Raw genomic sequence first — 17,441 nt, 5'->3', positions numbered from 1 at the left:
AGAATGGGGGATTACTGATACGGGTGAACCTTTAAATTATATTGTATTTAATGAAAGTAATCATTGCCAGTTGTAATTATGGATGACTGAAGACATGTATATGATAAATGTACATGTTATAAGTATTTGCAGTGAGCAGCATGAGAATAATGATTGTGAAAATTTGTCTGTTTTTTTTAGACAAAACCTGTCATTTTCATAAGCAGAAACTTAAATTGTCTGAAGCCCTGATATCACATCATTCTGTAATTATTGGTTAGACTTGCCTCCTTTTACTTAACAAAGTACAACTTGTGCCAAACAGATTTATCTGTGTGAACATGTACATGTATGGGTATAACCACGTCAACAGTGTGGAAGTCAAGGGTCTTTTGTCTTAACCTTAAAGTGAAAAAACATTTAGTGTGTCCTGTATTAAAATACTTTATCAACAAACCTCAACTTGAAAACCAAGGTAACTTAATGTATTGAAAGCAATCATTGTTTATCAATGTTTTTTATTGGTTGTCATATAATTGTATACTATCCATCAAAACTTTAGACTGACTTAAAGCACTCACTATATGTTATGCATATACAGTGGAAACTGCCTAAGTAAACACCGCTTAACTAAACAGACCTGATAAATAAACACTTTTCTTTGGTCCCGGCAAATTTCGTCATTAATTATCACTATTAGAGTTCGGTTAACTAAACTCGGATAAGTAAACAATACCGCTTAACTAAACGTCTTCTCACGGTCCCTGGAAGTAAATTACTTAACAAAAGATACTGGATAACTAAATTAGCGATCACCACATAATCCGACATGAGGGGCAGTCGTGTCAGTCTCCAGTCAAACAAACATCCTACTTACAGCTCGCTGGCGTCAAGCAGTTGACAATACGCTGACAACTGGAGGCCAGCCCTGATAAGTTGTTCATTGTTACATATGCATACATATACATGCATATGGTTGTCATTTGCAGGTTTTTATAAGTTTGGATAAGTAAAATACCTGACAAGTAAACAATTTTGGCGAGTCCCTTGAAATTTTACTTATCAGGTTTCCACTGTATATATGGTTACATCGAAGATGAATTTTCCACAAACTTGGGGGAACCAACTGCAAACCTTATGCAGATGAATTGCACGAGGATTATGCATCAAAATGCTGAAGAGCATGTGCAAATATTGTGCATGTAAACAGCTGCATTTTGGTGTAAAGTTTGTTAAGAATTCACCAAATTTCATGATTTTCTTCATTTATTGAACTCATGACAATAATCTTTTCAAAGTTACGAATTTGTTTTACAATACATCAGGTCATGTGTAAACAGTACCTTTATACAATATGGAATATTTTGCAAAATCTAGTTTAGAACAGTTGACTGAAGTAAGTGGCTACATTTGCACTAATGAATCTAAACTTTTGATGGGTAGTATATGATGTCCACTTTCTATTTTGTATATGTTACTAATGTCTACCTGCACAGTTTATTTCAAAAAGGCAATAGACACTAGCCAAAATATATTGTGTGTCTCATAAATTTACACAAAACATCAAGCACACAGGATAGTTGTTATGTAAACATCAAAACTAATCATGCTTATCACTGCTAATTAGGGGATAAGAGATTGGGGTGAAAAGGTGATGAACCTTCTTAGTTATTCACAGGTGATTACAGAGGTGTTGGAGCAATAAATTGCCAATCAAGGGGTGTTGCAGTATTTAATGCTCCAGCATGTGTTTTCACAGTGTTCCTGTTTTTAATTAAGAGATGTTGAAGCACCCTTCAGGGTTGAACAAATATCAATCTAGAGAGTCTGGAACCTCTTCATTTTTAAAGGTTGCAACTTAGATTATTTATAGGACTTTCAAATTACATAATGTTTAATTCAGCCTCTGCATTTCACAGTTTACATTTTTATGGATGCACTTGTTATTATTGATCTTTTCAGTATGTTCTGTTTTGTGTCACATGGCCTTTTTCCAAACATATCCTGTTAAGAAAATGCCAAAACCCCAGAACTCAGCTTGTTTTTCAACACTTTGATGATGTTATTTATTGGCTTGTAGGTGGAGTTCTGTCTCTGCTTGATGAACAGGAACCGCAACTCAAGGTAAGAAATTCTGACTTGGTAATCATGGTAATAATATTGTCTTATGATAATCTATTCAGAACTGCAACATGATGCTGATCATGAGAAAATGAGTTTTTATAGAAATTTAGTTTGGCACTGCATCCTTATGACTGTTTGAAGCTTTCCTGCAGTGGCTTACCCCAGTCCAAATATTGAAAGGTTGATCTTGATACTGAAAAGGTCCAAGGTCATTAATGTAAAGAGTGGTCAAGTGGTCTGACAACGCCACTTGTTACACTATGTCATTCAATAAATACGAGAGCCATACAATCTACAGTGGGCTTTTGAATAGGTCATTACATCACTTAGATGAAGATCCGGATTAGAATTGGTCTTCAGTAACCCATACTTGTCGAAAGAAGTGACTAACGGGATCGGGTGGTCAGACTAGCTGACTTAGTTCACACATGTAATTATATCCCAATTGCATAGAACAATGCTTATAATGTTGATCACTGGATTGTCTGGTCCAGACTCGATTGTTTACAGACTGCCGCCACATAGCTGGAATATTGCTGAGTGCAGCGTTAAACAACAAACCAACCAACCAAACAACCAACCAAGATGGAGTATAACAAAATTAACTACAAAGGACTGTACTCCTTGTTTTACTTTGTACACACAAACACAAATATGTATAGTATATGGACACAGACATCTTAATACAACATGCATGTCAGATGCAATAGAAGTGATACCCAGTATCACAGACATATACTGGTAGACAAAGTTAATCCCTACCCGAGGCATGGCTCCTCAATTTACTAGTTAGATGTTACTTTTTTATGTTGAGTTTACTTGTTATATTTATAACAAACATTGAAAAACAGCATTACCTTGTTAATTGTTGCTGACTTCTGATAGAGAAAACAGTGTTGCTTGTGCGAAGGGTGAATGTGCAGTGCAGATTTGAATCAGGATAAACAGGGCAACACAAGCTCATCACATAACTTGCACAATTCACTTTAGTTGTAATATATATGACACAGCATCCATAACAAAAGTCAATCCATTTTTCTTCCATTATACTCTGCTCCAAATTGAAGAGTCAACCAGAGGTACAGATAAGCTGCGTATCTGCGGAAATTACGCAAATATTTATGTGAAAACTCAGTTCCTATTAAGTCTATTGCGTACAAGTACGCTTCAAATTTTTGTAAATACTCAATACATTTGATGTTACATGCGTACAAACAAAAAATAGATAAAATAACTGAGGTATATTGAGAGTTTCTATTTCAGCACCCGGACTTGGCAACTTGCAGTCTTTCTAATCGTTTCTCATATAACAGATCAAATATAAATAACAAACACGTAAACCAACAGTTAAACTTTAATATATTTTTACAATTAATGGAAAAGGGCAAAATACCCAATTAAGTTTGAGTGAGATGGGTACAATATATTTGGTTACTCAAAGGAAAATTAGGATACCCAATTGAGATGAACACAAGCCAGTACATAACTCAATGGCCCAAAAGTTATCTGTAGCTCTGGTCAACATTCCAAATCACAGTACTTCTTGTCTTTGGTGGTAGGTGTTATCTGCAAGCTGAACTAGACAAACTGAATATTTGTCCTGTACTCAGAACTGACACCATTTCAAACACCTTGATGCTATTGTTGACAGGTTCATGGTTGTGTGATGATATCCACAACTCTTATTGACACACTTCCACACCACATCAAAGGATGTTTACTGTAAACATAATTTGATGTATTTCACAAGAGTTGGAAGTGTGTAAGATATCTAATCAAGTTTTGATTTTTTTCCTGATATATTTGTTTACTGTTTAGCATCAACCCTTGGACATCTATAGATTTGAATTCCATATCTCCAGCATTAGGATCTCTGAACCTTCAATGCCTGAAATTCTTGTGGGTTGGCCAAAGTTTCAAATGTCTTTGACATGCATGACTTAGGCTTTTCGTGCACTTTAAAGTATGACCATGGAAATATGACATGCTATGAAAGAGTCAAGCCTCACTCTCTGCTCATGCAGAATCATTTGGATTCCATATCCTAATTTCAATTTCAGGTGTTTGCCTTGGATAAACTAAACAAGATTGTTGACGTCTTCTGGGCCGAGATATCTGAATCTGTTGACAAAATGTAAGTATGGATGTCCCAGGACAAAAGGAAAGATGCAGAAACATCTTAGATCATCAGTTATGAGGATGAGGAGCTGTTCAAACATGTTCACTTATTAACATACTGGATCACAATGGGGGGACTGAAAGATTTAATGTTGTATTTCATTTCAGCATGTTCAGTAAGTAAAATGATGATCCCAGTGAATGGGTATATATGATTCGACATCATTATAGAACATGCAGGAGTATCACAGTATGTATGATGGCAGCAGCAGCTGCCTGAAGCTTTACTTACATAAAGTGGATATACTGTATGCTTACTGTACTCAAATATAAGTGCTTTTGTAACACACTATAAATATTGAGTTCAGACCTGTTCTAATTGTCAGTGTAATTGTCTTTGTTGGGTGCTATTGGGAGCTAATGAGAGGATCAGTTTGTTTCTGACAGTAACTCTTCATGTTGTGTTCCAGAGAGGTTCTCTATGAAGATGCCACCTTCAAGAATCGAGAAATGGCTGCACTTGTTGCATCAAAGGTTTGTTCTTCTTAATCATGATGGGTACTGGGTGTAGACTGTTGTCTTTGATATATGGTTAACTAATTCATGCTGTATAAATCTGAGTGCCATGTTTTAAGTTTTGTAAAATGTAAAATGTATCAGCTACAAGACAATCCCTATGAAGACCCTGTCTAGATTTGTTTTCAGCAACCCATGTTTGTCTTGAGAGGCAATGAATAGGATCAGGTGGGCAGACTTCATTGATACATGTCATTGTACCCTAGTAACATAGATCGATGCTCATGATGTCAATCTAGTCTGGTTCAGATTGATCATTTACAGACAAACGCAGAAGTGTTATCACTGTCCCTTTGATTAACCCATTTGGCTTACTTACCTGCTCACATCTGTGCCCACCCAATGTTCTCACACTCATACGGTAACATTGTTTTACAGGTGTATTACCATCTTGGAGCATTTGAAGAATCCTTGACCTATGCCTTGGGTGCAGGGGATCTGTTCAATGTCAATGACACATCAGAGTTTGTGGAAACAACAATAGGTATGTTTTCAGTGATTTTATGTAATGATATGTGGACCATCAAATGTGATCTTGTGAAGGGAACTCGTGGGCGGATACACACCATAGCATGTTGAAGGTGGATGTTTCCATGTCATCAGTCTGGTTAGGTGACACTGCCATTACATTTTGATTACATACATTTGTAAACGCCCCAAGTTTGATCTGAAATTGCTATTGATTTGTTACAGTTGTGTAAATAAATGACATACTTTGATACCAGGCATTGAAACTTCATCAGACATACTGAGGTAGCCCAGTTCCTTCATGCTGAACACTTGGGGTTTACTTCCAACATGTTGTACAGTAAGATGTGTTTAAACCAAACATGCCTATAAGGAACTGATGAATATCAAGAACTTGTCTCTACCACTTGCTGTTTATTTTAACCGAAATGCATATATTAAACTTTGTTTATTACAAACTAGAATTAGTGATCTGGTGGAGTTTGTTGTTATCATAGTTTACTGTGTATGTGAAGTTGATTTATTGTAGACTCTGCCATAATGTGGTTTGAATATTACCAGAAGCAGCCTAAAACTCATTCATGTCTTCCGTTTGACCTACAGCCAAGTGTATTGACCATTACACGAAGCAGTGTGTAGAGAATGCTGAATGTTCGGAGGAGGACAGGAAACCTATCGACCCCAGACTGGAGGCTGTGGTCAACAGGATGTTCCAGAGATGTTTTGATGACAAGCAGTTCAAACAGGTACACAATCAGTCATGTAAAACATTTCTTGAAGTCACATTCAACATCGTTCTTGAAATTTCCAATCAGCAGATATTTTGTGAAACACTCTACTTGTTATCGCGACATTGTCTCAGTTTTGCCTAAACCTTAGAGCAGCTACCTTTTTATGCAGAAATTTGATGATTTTGTATGAACAAACATTTGATATATTTTGTTTGTTTCTTTCTTTCTCACAGGCTCTTGGTATTTCTTTGGAGACAAGAAGAATTGACATATTTGAACAGTCAATTTTGAAGTCTGTAAGTATATCCTTATCAAATTTAAGGATTACAAGATCATATTAGCAATGGTTGAATTTTTCAGGCGATTACCCAGTCAGGATTTCGTGGGGGAATAGTACCCCAGCAATTTATTCTGGTCATAAGGGTGACTGAATGGATAAAGTGGTCTAACTGGGTGGCTTGGTGTCATTGTACCCTGGTGGTGTTGATCTTTACTCACAATATCGATCACTAGGTTATTTTTTAGGGCCAGGCTTGATTATTTACTGGTGTGTTAACAAACACAATAACAAACAAAAGTGTCAGTCATTCTGGGAGGGAATGAGTATATTTTTTTAACAAGTTCTGCACATGCTCCATAGTTTGAGGTATTCTTAGCTTTGTATTGAAGAAGTACATTTACATGAAATACGTGTGGTTATTCACCAAAAATTGCATGTCAGTTGCTCAAAAGATAAAGGAATTGAGTGTAAGAAAAACACAAAGAAAGTTTCAGGCAAACTTATTGACCCTGTTTAGTGGTGTGGACAGTCAGCTGTATGACCGTGTTCTCCATCACTGTGACATGCTCTGTTACAGGATGACATCCCATTCATGCTGTCATACGCATTCAAAGTGTGCATGGCCCTCATCCAGAACAGACAGTTCCGCTGCACCATCCTGAAGGTCCTTACTAAACTATACATGAGTTTGGAGACAGCGGACTACATTAACGTTTGTCAGGTAAATACCACAAGAAGCTGATGGTCATCTACGTCATGGACTGTACAGTAGCTGTATATAGGATTGCTGTGTTGGTCAGCTTGGGGATACAACTGAAGTTAACACCCCTGTAGGAAGACTTGTCTAACGTGTGTAAAATTAAGCTACTTTAGTTTGAATCTTATTACCTTGTCAATCCAAACTGTGTTAGCACATGGTATGACTGTAACTTGATCTTGTGAGTCCCAACCTTGATAAGTTGGAAATCTTCCCTTACTTTGTTAACCAAACCATGTTAGCATATGGTTAGTTGGTAAACTTAGCTGATCTTGTGTGTCCCAACCTGTGTTATCTGGAAGTTTGTTCAGATTCTGGGTGGCAAAATATCTGTATTCAACTGTGTTGTCCAACCAGCTGTAAGGTTCTGTTGTAATTAAGCTGTGACTATATGTTGCATGTATTACAGTTGTGATTACATTGAAATTGGCTTGTGTAGTTCACGGCACTATGTTCTACATCTCTTTCAGTGCTACATCTTCCTGGATGATCCACAGTCGGTAGCAGACATTTTGGAGAAACTTATTAAAGGAGATGAGGTGAGGGATTATGTTGTTATTAGTTTGATGAGAAACAAAAACAAATAAAATTGTGCTTGAAATAGCAAGATATTTGCTTGAATATTTGTCACTCTACCAGTGAAGAAAAGTTATTTGTCACACAAGGCTCTGAGGTAATGTGTCACCTGCAGTGATTTGCCTGGAATACTGCTAAATGTTCCATAAATGAACGCTCACTCCACTCAATATTGACGTAAGGTTTGGGCTTCTAAATTGGTCTTCAGCAACCCATGTTTGTCTTAAGAGGCTAATACGAGGTTAGATTAATTGATTTCTTAGTTGTTATATTCTTGTGGTTTCACCAAACTGGTACATGTCCATACCACACCATCGGTCACTGCAACCTTTCCACTTCGTTACTGACGTTCCTGTTCAATACAGTGATAAACACAACTGTCTAATACCCATTGTTTTGTGTTGTAGGACTCAGTGTTGATGTCATACCAGATAGCATTTGACTTGTACGAGAGTGCAACCCAGCAGTTCCTGCAGCAGATCCAATCTGCACTTCGCGCTGCCGCACCCATCCCCATCGTCACTCCTGATGCCTCCAAGAAGAAGGAGGAGACCAGCAAGGAAACAAAGGAGGAGCCAAAAGAAGGGTATGAAGCACAGAATCTGTTTAACATCTATTATTCCAGCTATATAACCATGACCTATGAATAATCAAATCAGGATCAGACAATCCAGTGATAATAGAGATTGGTTGTTTGGGTTGTTCTTTAACGCTGCACTCAGCAATATTCCAGCTATGTGGCAGAGGTCTGTAAATAATCGAGTCTTGACCAGACAATCCAGTTATCAACAGCATGAGCATCGATCTATGTAATTGGGATACAGTGACATGTGTCAACCAAGTCAGTGAGCTGGACCACCCGTTAGTCGCTTCTTACAACAAGCCTGGGTTACTCAAGACCAATTCTAACCTGGATCTTCACGGGTTGATATGAAAGAAATGATCCTTGCCAGAATGGGTTGCTTGGTCAACTGTATACTTTGGACATATGGTAAAGTTTATTTTCTTAAAAAATTATTTTGTGAGTTAAAAGATGATGATAACAAGTTGAACTTTCCCATTTTAACCAGCTTTTTACCTATCTGTGTTGTTGTTTATCACAGAGATTCCATGGAAACTGAAGAAGCAGCAAAGCCAGCACCACCGGTTCCAGATATCAGCAGCCTGGTAAGTTCTGCAACACAACAGGGTGCCAGGCCACACTATAGTGTTACTACACTATCTCTCATTATTAGTCATGGCTGTATGTCCTGACACCCTAGTCATATACTTGACGGTGGTCTAGTATATGATTCAACAGGTGCTGATATTAATTGAAGTTTCAAAATGCCTGATACTTGCTTTAAGTGTTATTTTAGGGAGTAATCTGTCACTGATTAAACAGTTCATTTGCTGCATTCTCATTGTTGCAGCTTTTTTATCCTTCATTTTTAGTGTATGTGTGTATACTGTGTGTTGGGGTATTGTTTGTTTATGAGTGTCTTTTGAACTAGGGTGCTTTTGTTTAGTTGTACCATCGTGTTTGATGTGATATAATGTTTTATCCCTCTGATGTATTGTTTAGTGATATGGAAGTGTTCTTTGGTGACATTGAGCTAATGTTTTAAGACATTGGAGAACTATCTAAAGATATAGATAAAGATACAGATATAGAAATATTGTTTAAGTTGTTGACTTAGAGTTGTCTTATACAGAGTGAGAGTGACAAGCTCCTGCAGGACAAGCTGACGAAGATCCACACCATCCTGGGAGGAGAGACCACCATCTACCTCCACCTCCAGTTCCTCATCAAAAACAACAAGTCTGACCTTCTCATACTCAAAAACACAAAGGTACACAGAAGAAACTATACGGCTCAGTATTTTTTACAAAAACACAAGAATATGTTGATGTTTCTACATCTGAAAAACAGTTGAACTTTGTACTCAAATTTTATTAGAGCTACTACTTTGTGAGACAAGTGTCGGTTGTTTTCGGAGCTAATACACACTTCACATTATGATGACACCAAAATACTTGGATAGTCTAAGTTGGCTTCAGACTTCCTCATGACTTGATAACCAACTGGTTGTAATTGTCTCAATTTATGCAAGTATAGTATGTTTTTATGCGTCTCTGATCACATGAATAATTGCCTGTACTACAAGCTAAGTGGTGAATGTGACAATGGTTTGTTGTAGGATGCAGTTAGAAACTCTGTGTGTCATTCTGCCACTGTGATTGCAAACTCTTTCATGCACTGCGGCACAACATCTGATCAGTTTCTCAGGTGAGTTGGAATGTGGTAGTTGACAGAAACAGGAGCAACTCTTTAAAATACATTTCTTACAGATATATTTGGGTGTTTTGGTATTGAGATTAGTCTCTTACTGATACATTACATGTCATGTTGTCTAAGTTTTAGTGCCTCATTTCATTTTAGCTTTGAATGATGTTTTAACTTATTTTTCAGAGATAACCTTGACTGGCTTTCTCGAGCCACTAACTGGGCCAAATTTACAGCAACAGCTAGTTTGGGTGTCATTCACAAGGTAAGTGAGAAAATTTATCTTTTTAGTTTGGCGCATACAGACAACAGTTTATACATCTCAAAACTGGTCACATTCCTGAATTGCTGCTTGACAAGCTTCAGGAGCCGTTTCTGGTACCTAAACCATTAAGATGCTCCTTGACCATTTCTTGGACTGTCGAAATGTTTTTGCTCTTCACATAAATTTCTTTTGGTGACGCAGGACACATATTTAACACATGGCGATCACCAGTGATAGAACAGCTCTGTATCAGTGGCAATTTGTCTGCATCTTTACTAATTTCAAAGTTTGTTGAACATTGTCAATCTATGGACTTTAAAGACAAGCTGTGAGCCAAATGTTGAAGTATTGATGTTACCCGATTCCACTTATTATAAACTGTATTGGCTGTCCCCATGATGTGTCATTGATTGAGGAAGTGTATGATACTAGACTGTTTCCAAATCCCCAGGGACATGAGAAAGAAGCTCTGCAACTGATGTCCTCCTACTTACCCAAAGACACCAGTCCCGGCTCGTCCTACTCAGAAGGGGGAGGGCTCTTTGCTTTAGGTGAGTCAGTCTGGTTGTAGTGAGAGCTGACAGAAATGACAGTCCAGTAATGATTATTACTCTTGGCTTGTATACTCTCGCTGAAGTAGGGAATGTCCAAGACCTGCATCATTTCAAGATTTCTTCCAAAATTAATCTGAAAGTTGATGATATGGCTGAATTATGTACACACTCACTGGCTATCAACTGGTTTGCCCTGTCGGACAGCTATCTATGAAATAGATGGAAGTTTGTTGAGTGAAGTAAATTAAAACATTTTTTTGAATTTATATGACTAGAATAGAAACAGTGTATTTATGATTTGATACTGTTTGAACTGATTAATGAGCTGGCATGGTCTCTAACATATGCTTGAATTCTGCCACAGGTCTCATACACGCCAACCATGGAGGGGAAATAACAGACTACCTTCTCAACCAGTTGAAAGATGCTTCTACAGATGTAAGTCCATCACCATGGAAACCAAGGAGTGCAGAATAACTTGGTTATCTCATTAGTTCACTAGACTGGGAATCTGCAGGCACAATAGCTGATGGTTCGATTCCCCACATGGGTACAATGTGTGAAGCCCATTCATGGTGTCCCCCGCCATGATATTGCTGGAATAGTACTAAAAGCGGCGTAAAGCTAAACACACTCACTCACTCAATAGCTAATGGGAAGCAATCTCAGCTGTTTGTGTGAAGCCAGTATTGTTGCTCATAGTGTCTGGTCAAGGTCTTACTTGGAATAGTTATATTTCCAGTGACTGGACCTGTGAAGATCCAGGTTAGACTTGATCTTCAGTAACCCATGCTTGCTGTAAGAAGCGACTAACCAAATCGGGTGGTCAGACTCACTGACTTGGTCGACACCATGTCATCGTATCCCTATTACAATAGATCGATGCTCATGTTGTTGATTACTGGATTGTCTGGTCCAGACTTGATTATTTACAGACCACCACCATATAACTGGAATATTGCCAAGTGTAATATTAAACTAAACTCACTCACTCATTCCAGTGACTTCCTTTAGGTGATGGTGTTGATTCTTGATCATGATTTCTTGTTTTCTTTCACTGGATTGTGTGGTCCAGAATTGACTACTAGCTGCTAGGACAAAAAAATTTTTTGCTATATTTGTCAGTTTGTTATATGAGTAGTTTGCTAAGTTCTCATTGTCATTTTTGTTGCCAATACTTGCCAGACCATGAAGGATGTTTGTGTTTGCAGATGGTCCGTCATGGAGGGTGTTTAGGAGTGGGTCTTGCAGCCATGGGGACAGCCAGACAAGGTACATCACTCACACCCTCTGTCTGCACTGATGGTTTCATGTATATTACAATCACAGTTCCACAGACACATGACATGTTACCTGTGCATGTTACCTGTGCACTGATGGTTTCATGTATATTACAATCACAGTTCCACAGACACATGACATGTTACCTGTGCAATGTACAAGTCACAATACCACTTTGTGACTTAGTTACTATTTTACACCACTTAGTCATAGTCCTGGATGTGCCTATGAAGTTTGTTGAGTTAATCTGCAGCCTACAGTGTGCTCATGTCATCACATGTAATGATACAGCAAACATCACATTATTTTTTGGTCAAGATTTAAAGTTTGTATACAAAATAATAAAACTATAGATGTCAGTTCCATGAAAATGAATTGTAATGTATTATTTTCTGTTCAAAAGAATTCCGACCACTGTTTTAGTATCTTGAGTCCTCTGAACATGTGCTGGTTTCGCTGAATCGTTCTTGTCTGGATTGCTTTTTATGATTCATGTGATATTCAGCCTGGTCAACATGTATTTCTACCTGAATATTTTGTTTCAGACATATATGAACAGCTGAAGTTCAATTTGTACCAGGATGACGCTGTCACAGGTCAGTGGTGGAAGTTTTATTCTCTAGTATTTTAGCACAAGATAAATTTGAACTGAGGTTTATAAACAAGGGGCATTCAAAAAGTAGTCGATCTCATCTAGAAAATTTTAGAAATGCAGCTGTTTTTATGTCAGCCTCAAGCAAATTGGTTTTGCTATGATCCCCATTTTGTTTGACGTTTTATCCAAAAAACACAAAATCTGCAATAAATGCATCACAAACTTCAGGAACCAAAATATGCAAGAAACATTATTTGTATTTGAGATAGGTAGAAGTCCGCTAGAATCAAACTTATACATTAAAGAGCATAATAAAACAATTTGAAACTACAATCACTTGTTAAAGTGACTTCCCCATTCATGTTTTCTGAAAAAGCATTTTGGAGACACTACCCACCCTGCTTCAGATGACGTAATCATAAGGACATAACTTATTCTAATATTTTCACAAGTTTGGCATTCATACATGATGCCAAGGGTTCAAACTAAATACCAAATGGTCATACAAGTGTCAGCTCACAATATATTGTAAACAGTGCCAGCTTGAATATCTGGACACAATGTTTTTCAAAGATTAAAAAGGGCTTGTCCTTAAAAAAACAGCCCCCATCTAAATGCAACAAACAGTCCAAATCTTTGAATGTTGATTATGATGGGAAGTCATCCAATATTATACTGAACATATTCTATATGATATTATCTGAAGGCATACCATTATCCAAGAGGTACCAAATGACAGATTAAGGAAAACTAAGTTCTATGGATGGTCAACTTCTTTATTGCAATCCATAGAACTAGTTTTCCTTCATCTTCACAACTTCTAAAATTCCTCTCAAAGGAAAATGACAGATTGTTTTTCATTTTCTGCAATTTTTTAAGAAATATTATACCCCAATGTGTTGTGATGACAAATATCTCGTTAACCACATTACCCACATATGTGAAATTTTGGATATGGCTTTGCTTATGATTCCTTTAAAATAAAATGGAAGCTTTTCAAACATTGGACATTGAGAATATACTAGTAGTTAGGCTGACTACTTTTTTAACACCCCTCGTATACATACTGTAGCAGTATAGTGATTGCCTTCCAGTACAATGTCAGCAAACACTTGCTTTAATTGTGCAGAGACTGCCTTTCATATGGATATGAAAGACACAAATTTATAGAATACACAGACCATGTAGACTAAATATAGTACAACAATGCACATATAATATTCACAAAGATTTGCATGCATTATCTACATTTGTATGTTACACATCTATCTACAAAACTCAATTAAACATTCCAGGAATAAAAACAATGCATGCACACATCCATACATTTACTTGCAGTGACAGAATATTTAGTGATCTTTGTAAATATTTAATTAATCAGTCATAACCTATTTTAGTCTTATATTACATACATTTAATTTACTCCAAGAGACATGCAAACATACTGTATAATTTCAATGCAATACAATATATAGACAGGATATATGTAACTTACTTTGTTTTTATTCCAACTTGTGCCTTCACTGAATAGTTCTGTCATGTGCTGATAGATTTGAGGGTGAACATGCAGTATAACAATAGGGGTTAGCTTGGCCAATCAGTCCATTGGGCTTCTTGGCATGGGGCAATTAGAGAGTTCAGAAGTACAGATGTTGTGTGTTATTGCTGACTGTTAAAACTTGATGAAAGAGCAAAAATTAGCTCTGAAACATTGTGGAAAGAATAAAAAAGTTGTTATCCATAAAATGTGTCATGTATTCACTGCTGAAGTGACTATAAATCTCACACAAAGAGAAATATGAACCTAATTTATTCACTACTTGAGTCCACATTTGCCAACTCTGTTTATAGAACTTTAAAATGTCTGCCCATATAAGTTACTAACTCCTACAAGACTATATAGTATAATCTAAGATGCTTCGGGTGAAAGATCAAAGGCGCAGACAGTACTTTATCAGACGATAATGTGCACTTTTTTGCATTACGTCACAATGTAATGCCATTCTAGTCTCTCCCCCCTCCCCCCTCCAGTAAAACTGAACTATTATAACGTTAAAGCACTCGGACGCAAGCGTCCTCGTACTTTAACTATAATAGTTCAGGGTGAAAGTGTGCTTTATTACACTATACATGGTGGTAGAGCGAACTGTATTTCTTAATTATTACATGTGGATGATATTTCAAAATGTTCTATATGACAGATAAACATGTAGCATGATGAACACCTAGTTAACTAGACTAACACCACATCCTAACATCTTTATGATAAATAGGAGTACAAAAGAAATCTACATTAACTTACCCCGATAGTTCAGTGCTGTGATATTAATGCAGAGTTGAGATAAACCAGTGACCAGAGAGTGAGTGAGTTGAGATTTATTGTCACATCAGCAATATTTCAGCCATATTGTGACAGGACTAGAGAAAGAGAGAGGATGAAGTATACAAGATTTGAGATCTGATTACATGCTACAGAAACAATAGAAACAATCACTGGCCATCCATGGCTGGACCCTGTAGCTGATGATAAAGAGAACCACATGCTAACTTACATAACTACATTACAGTACTCCACCAAATAATCTACCCAAAGCCGGACATTGAACACACATTTACTGAAGTGGCAGTAAAAGGCCTACATCAATTAAAGAATAACTGACCTTGAAAGAGAATATTATCACCATTTCGAAATCTTCATGTAATCATAATTTTGCATGCTGTTTAATGTAAAGTTGTTGTATTATATTACTCTTGTAACTCTCCTTTGGAGGAATGAAGAATACATATAATATTTACATTATGCTTGATATAAATTACATACTGTTATATATTACCCATCATAAGTTTAGACTCACTAGTGTTAATGTAGCCACTTACTTCAGTCAACTGTTCTAAACTAGATTTTGCAAAATATTTCATACTGTTTAAAGATATTGTTTGCACATGAACTGATGTACTGTAAAAATCATTCTGTAACTTTGAAAAGATTATTGTCATGAGTTCAATAAATTATGAAACTCATTGAAAATTGGCGAATTCTTAACAAAACTTGACACCAAAACACAGCTGTTCACATGCACTATATTTGCATATGCTTTCCACAATTTGATGTATGATACTCGTGCAATTCATCTGCATAAGGTTTGCAGTTGGTTCCCCCAAGTTATTGGAGAAATTCATCTTCGATGTAACCACATATATTTACATAACATATAGTGAGAGTGCTTTAAGTGAGTCTAAACTTTTGCTGGGTAGCATCTGTACCGTATATGACCGTCTATAAGACAAATTTTGAGGACCCCAAAAAGATGTCTGTAGAAGGGGGTCGTCTTATCTATGAGGCATGAAAAGAGGCAAGCCGGTTTCATTGTGACTAGGAACATGATTCATCACCGAGCACTGGCAATATACAAGGCGAAGAAGGGGCTGCCCTTAGGACGCGATTCATGGAGAGAAGGAATCTGGTCTTAAGGGACAGGACACATATTGCCCAGAAACTGCCGGACTGCCCAGAAACTGTCAGCACTAAAGTGGACTTATTTCAAGCATTTGTTATCAAGGAAAGAAAAGCTATCAACTATGATCTGTCACAGATAGGTAACATGGACTAAACACCACTAAGCTTTGATATGCCTGGATCAAAGACCGTCGACATTAAAGGGATAAAGACAGTGTCAGTTAAAACAACAGGGAACGAGAAGCAACACTTCACAGTCGTACTTACCTGTATGACAGATGGAACAAAGTTAAAACCGATGATTGTCTTTAAGTGTAAGACAATGCCGAAGGAAAAGTTTCCTACAGGTGTTGTAGTTGCAGTTCATCCCAAGGGATGGATGGACGAGACTCTCGTGAACAGATGGGTAGAGGATGTGTGGTCTGCGAGACCAGGTGGATTGAGAGGCTGCAACTCACTACTTGTTTGGGATATGTTTAGGGCCCATTTGTGTCAGTCTGTGAAGAAAAGGTTGGTGGAAAAGAAGACACACCAGGCAGTTATTCCGGGTGGCTGCACATCTCTACTTCAGCCACTGGATGTTTCCCTTAACAAGCCATTCAAGGTGAACGTCAGGGAAAAGTGGTCTGATTGGATGATTAACAGTGAACACACTTTCACGAAATCCAACGCCATGAGGAAGGCTCCACTTAGTGAAGTTGCGAGATGGGTCAGGGACTCGTGGCACGAAATTCCAACAATCATGGTCAAGAATTCATTCTTGAAATGTGGAATTTCAAATGCGATGGACGGATCTGAAGACGATGCCTTGTTCGAGGAATTTCTAACGCCCGAAAACAGAAAGGAAGACGAAGATGTGCTTGTGTGTGACAATCTTGAAGATTATTATGATGATAGAACCAACGAAGTTAGCATGGATGGAACTGGCTGGCGAGGACAGTGACACTGAATTCGAAGGGTTTACGTCCGATGACTTGTAAAGAAAATGTCAGAACTCTCTTGCAGAAATGTGAATGGACTATTTTTCTTATTGTTATATATATATAGATACATGCTTCATGAAATATGGACACTTAAATAATATGTTTTGAATCAAAAATTGACTTCAGTTTTTATTTACCGATGGTACTTTTTCTCTTGGGTTCACATTTCTATACTCACCGATTTCACAAAATGGCGTCTTGTTGTTGATGCAAGCAGTGATCGTTGGGATATAAAAAGGAAAACAAACACAGGTTTCCACAATACACAGGTAATCTTTATTATGTAATATTCTCGTAATGGCGTCTCGTCGTTGATGCAACATACTTACGGTACACAGTCTGGTCTCTGTTGGCCGCGACCCATCGAGAGGGGGCGGCCTATCTATGAGAGATATGATTTTGACACTGATTTTGAGGGTCAAGTTTGGGGG

At 37.4% G+C, this 17,441-nt stretch overlaps 1 protein-coding gene across 1 annotated transcript in view; it reads left to right on the top strand.

Moving 5' to 3' along the window:
- LOC124266753 (26S proteasome non-ATPase regulatory subunit 1-like) overlaps positions 1-17,441 on the top strand; it is a 297,670-nt gene that overhangs the window by 642 nt on the left and 279,587 nt on the right. The window contains 17 exon segments of the mRNA XM_046701540.1: positions 2,060-2,103; positions 4,164-4,237; positions 4,692-4,755; positions 5,176-5,281; positions 5,869-6,011; positions 6,230-6,292; positions 6,854-6,997; positions 7,504-7,572; positions 8,017-8,195; positions 8,713-8,776; positions 9,304-9,441; positions 9,790-9,878; positions 10,062-10,140; positions 10,592-10,691; positions 11,059-11,132; positions 11,906-11,966; positions 12,521-12,571. Of these exon segments, the coding sequence (XP_046557496.1) occupies positions 2,060-2,103; positions 4,164-4,237; positions 4,692-4,755; positions 5,176-5,281; positions 5,869-6,011; positions 6,230-6,292; positions 6,854-6,997; positions 7,504-7,572; positions 8,017-8,195; positions 8,713-8,776; positions 9,304-9,441; positions 9,790-9,878; positions 10,062-10,140; positions 10,592-10,691; positions 11,059-11,132; positions 11,906-11,966; positions 12,521-12,571 (1,542 nt within the window).

This window comes from Haliotis rubra, unplaced genomic scaffold, assembly GCF_003918875.1.
Source record: "Haliotis rubra isolate DU_JTF1 unplaced genomic scaffold, ASM391887v1 Scf128, whole genome shotgun sequence".
Classification (NCBI taxonomy): Eukaryota; Metazoa; Mollusca; class Gastropoda; order Lepetellida; family Haliotidae; genus Haliotis; species Haliotis rubra.
Note: the sequence above shows the minus strand (reverse complement) of the source record. Positions and strands in the feature narration are given on the sequence as shown.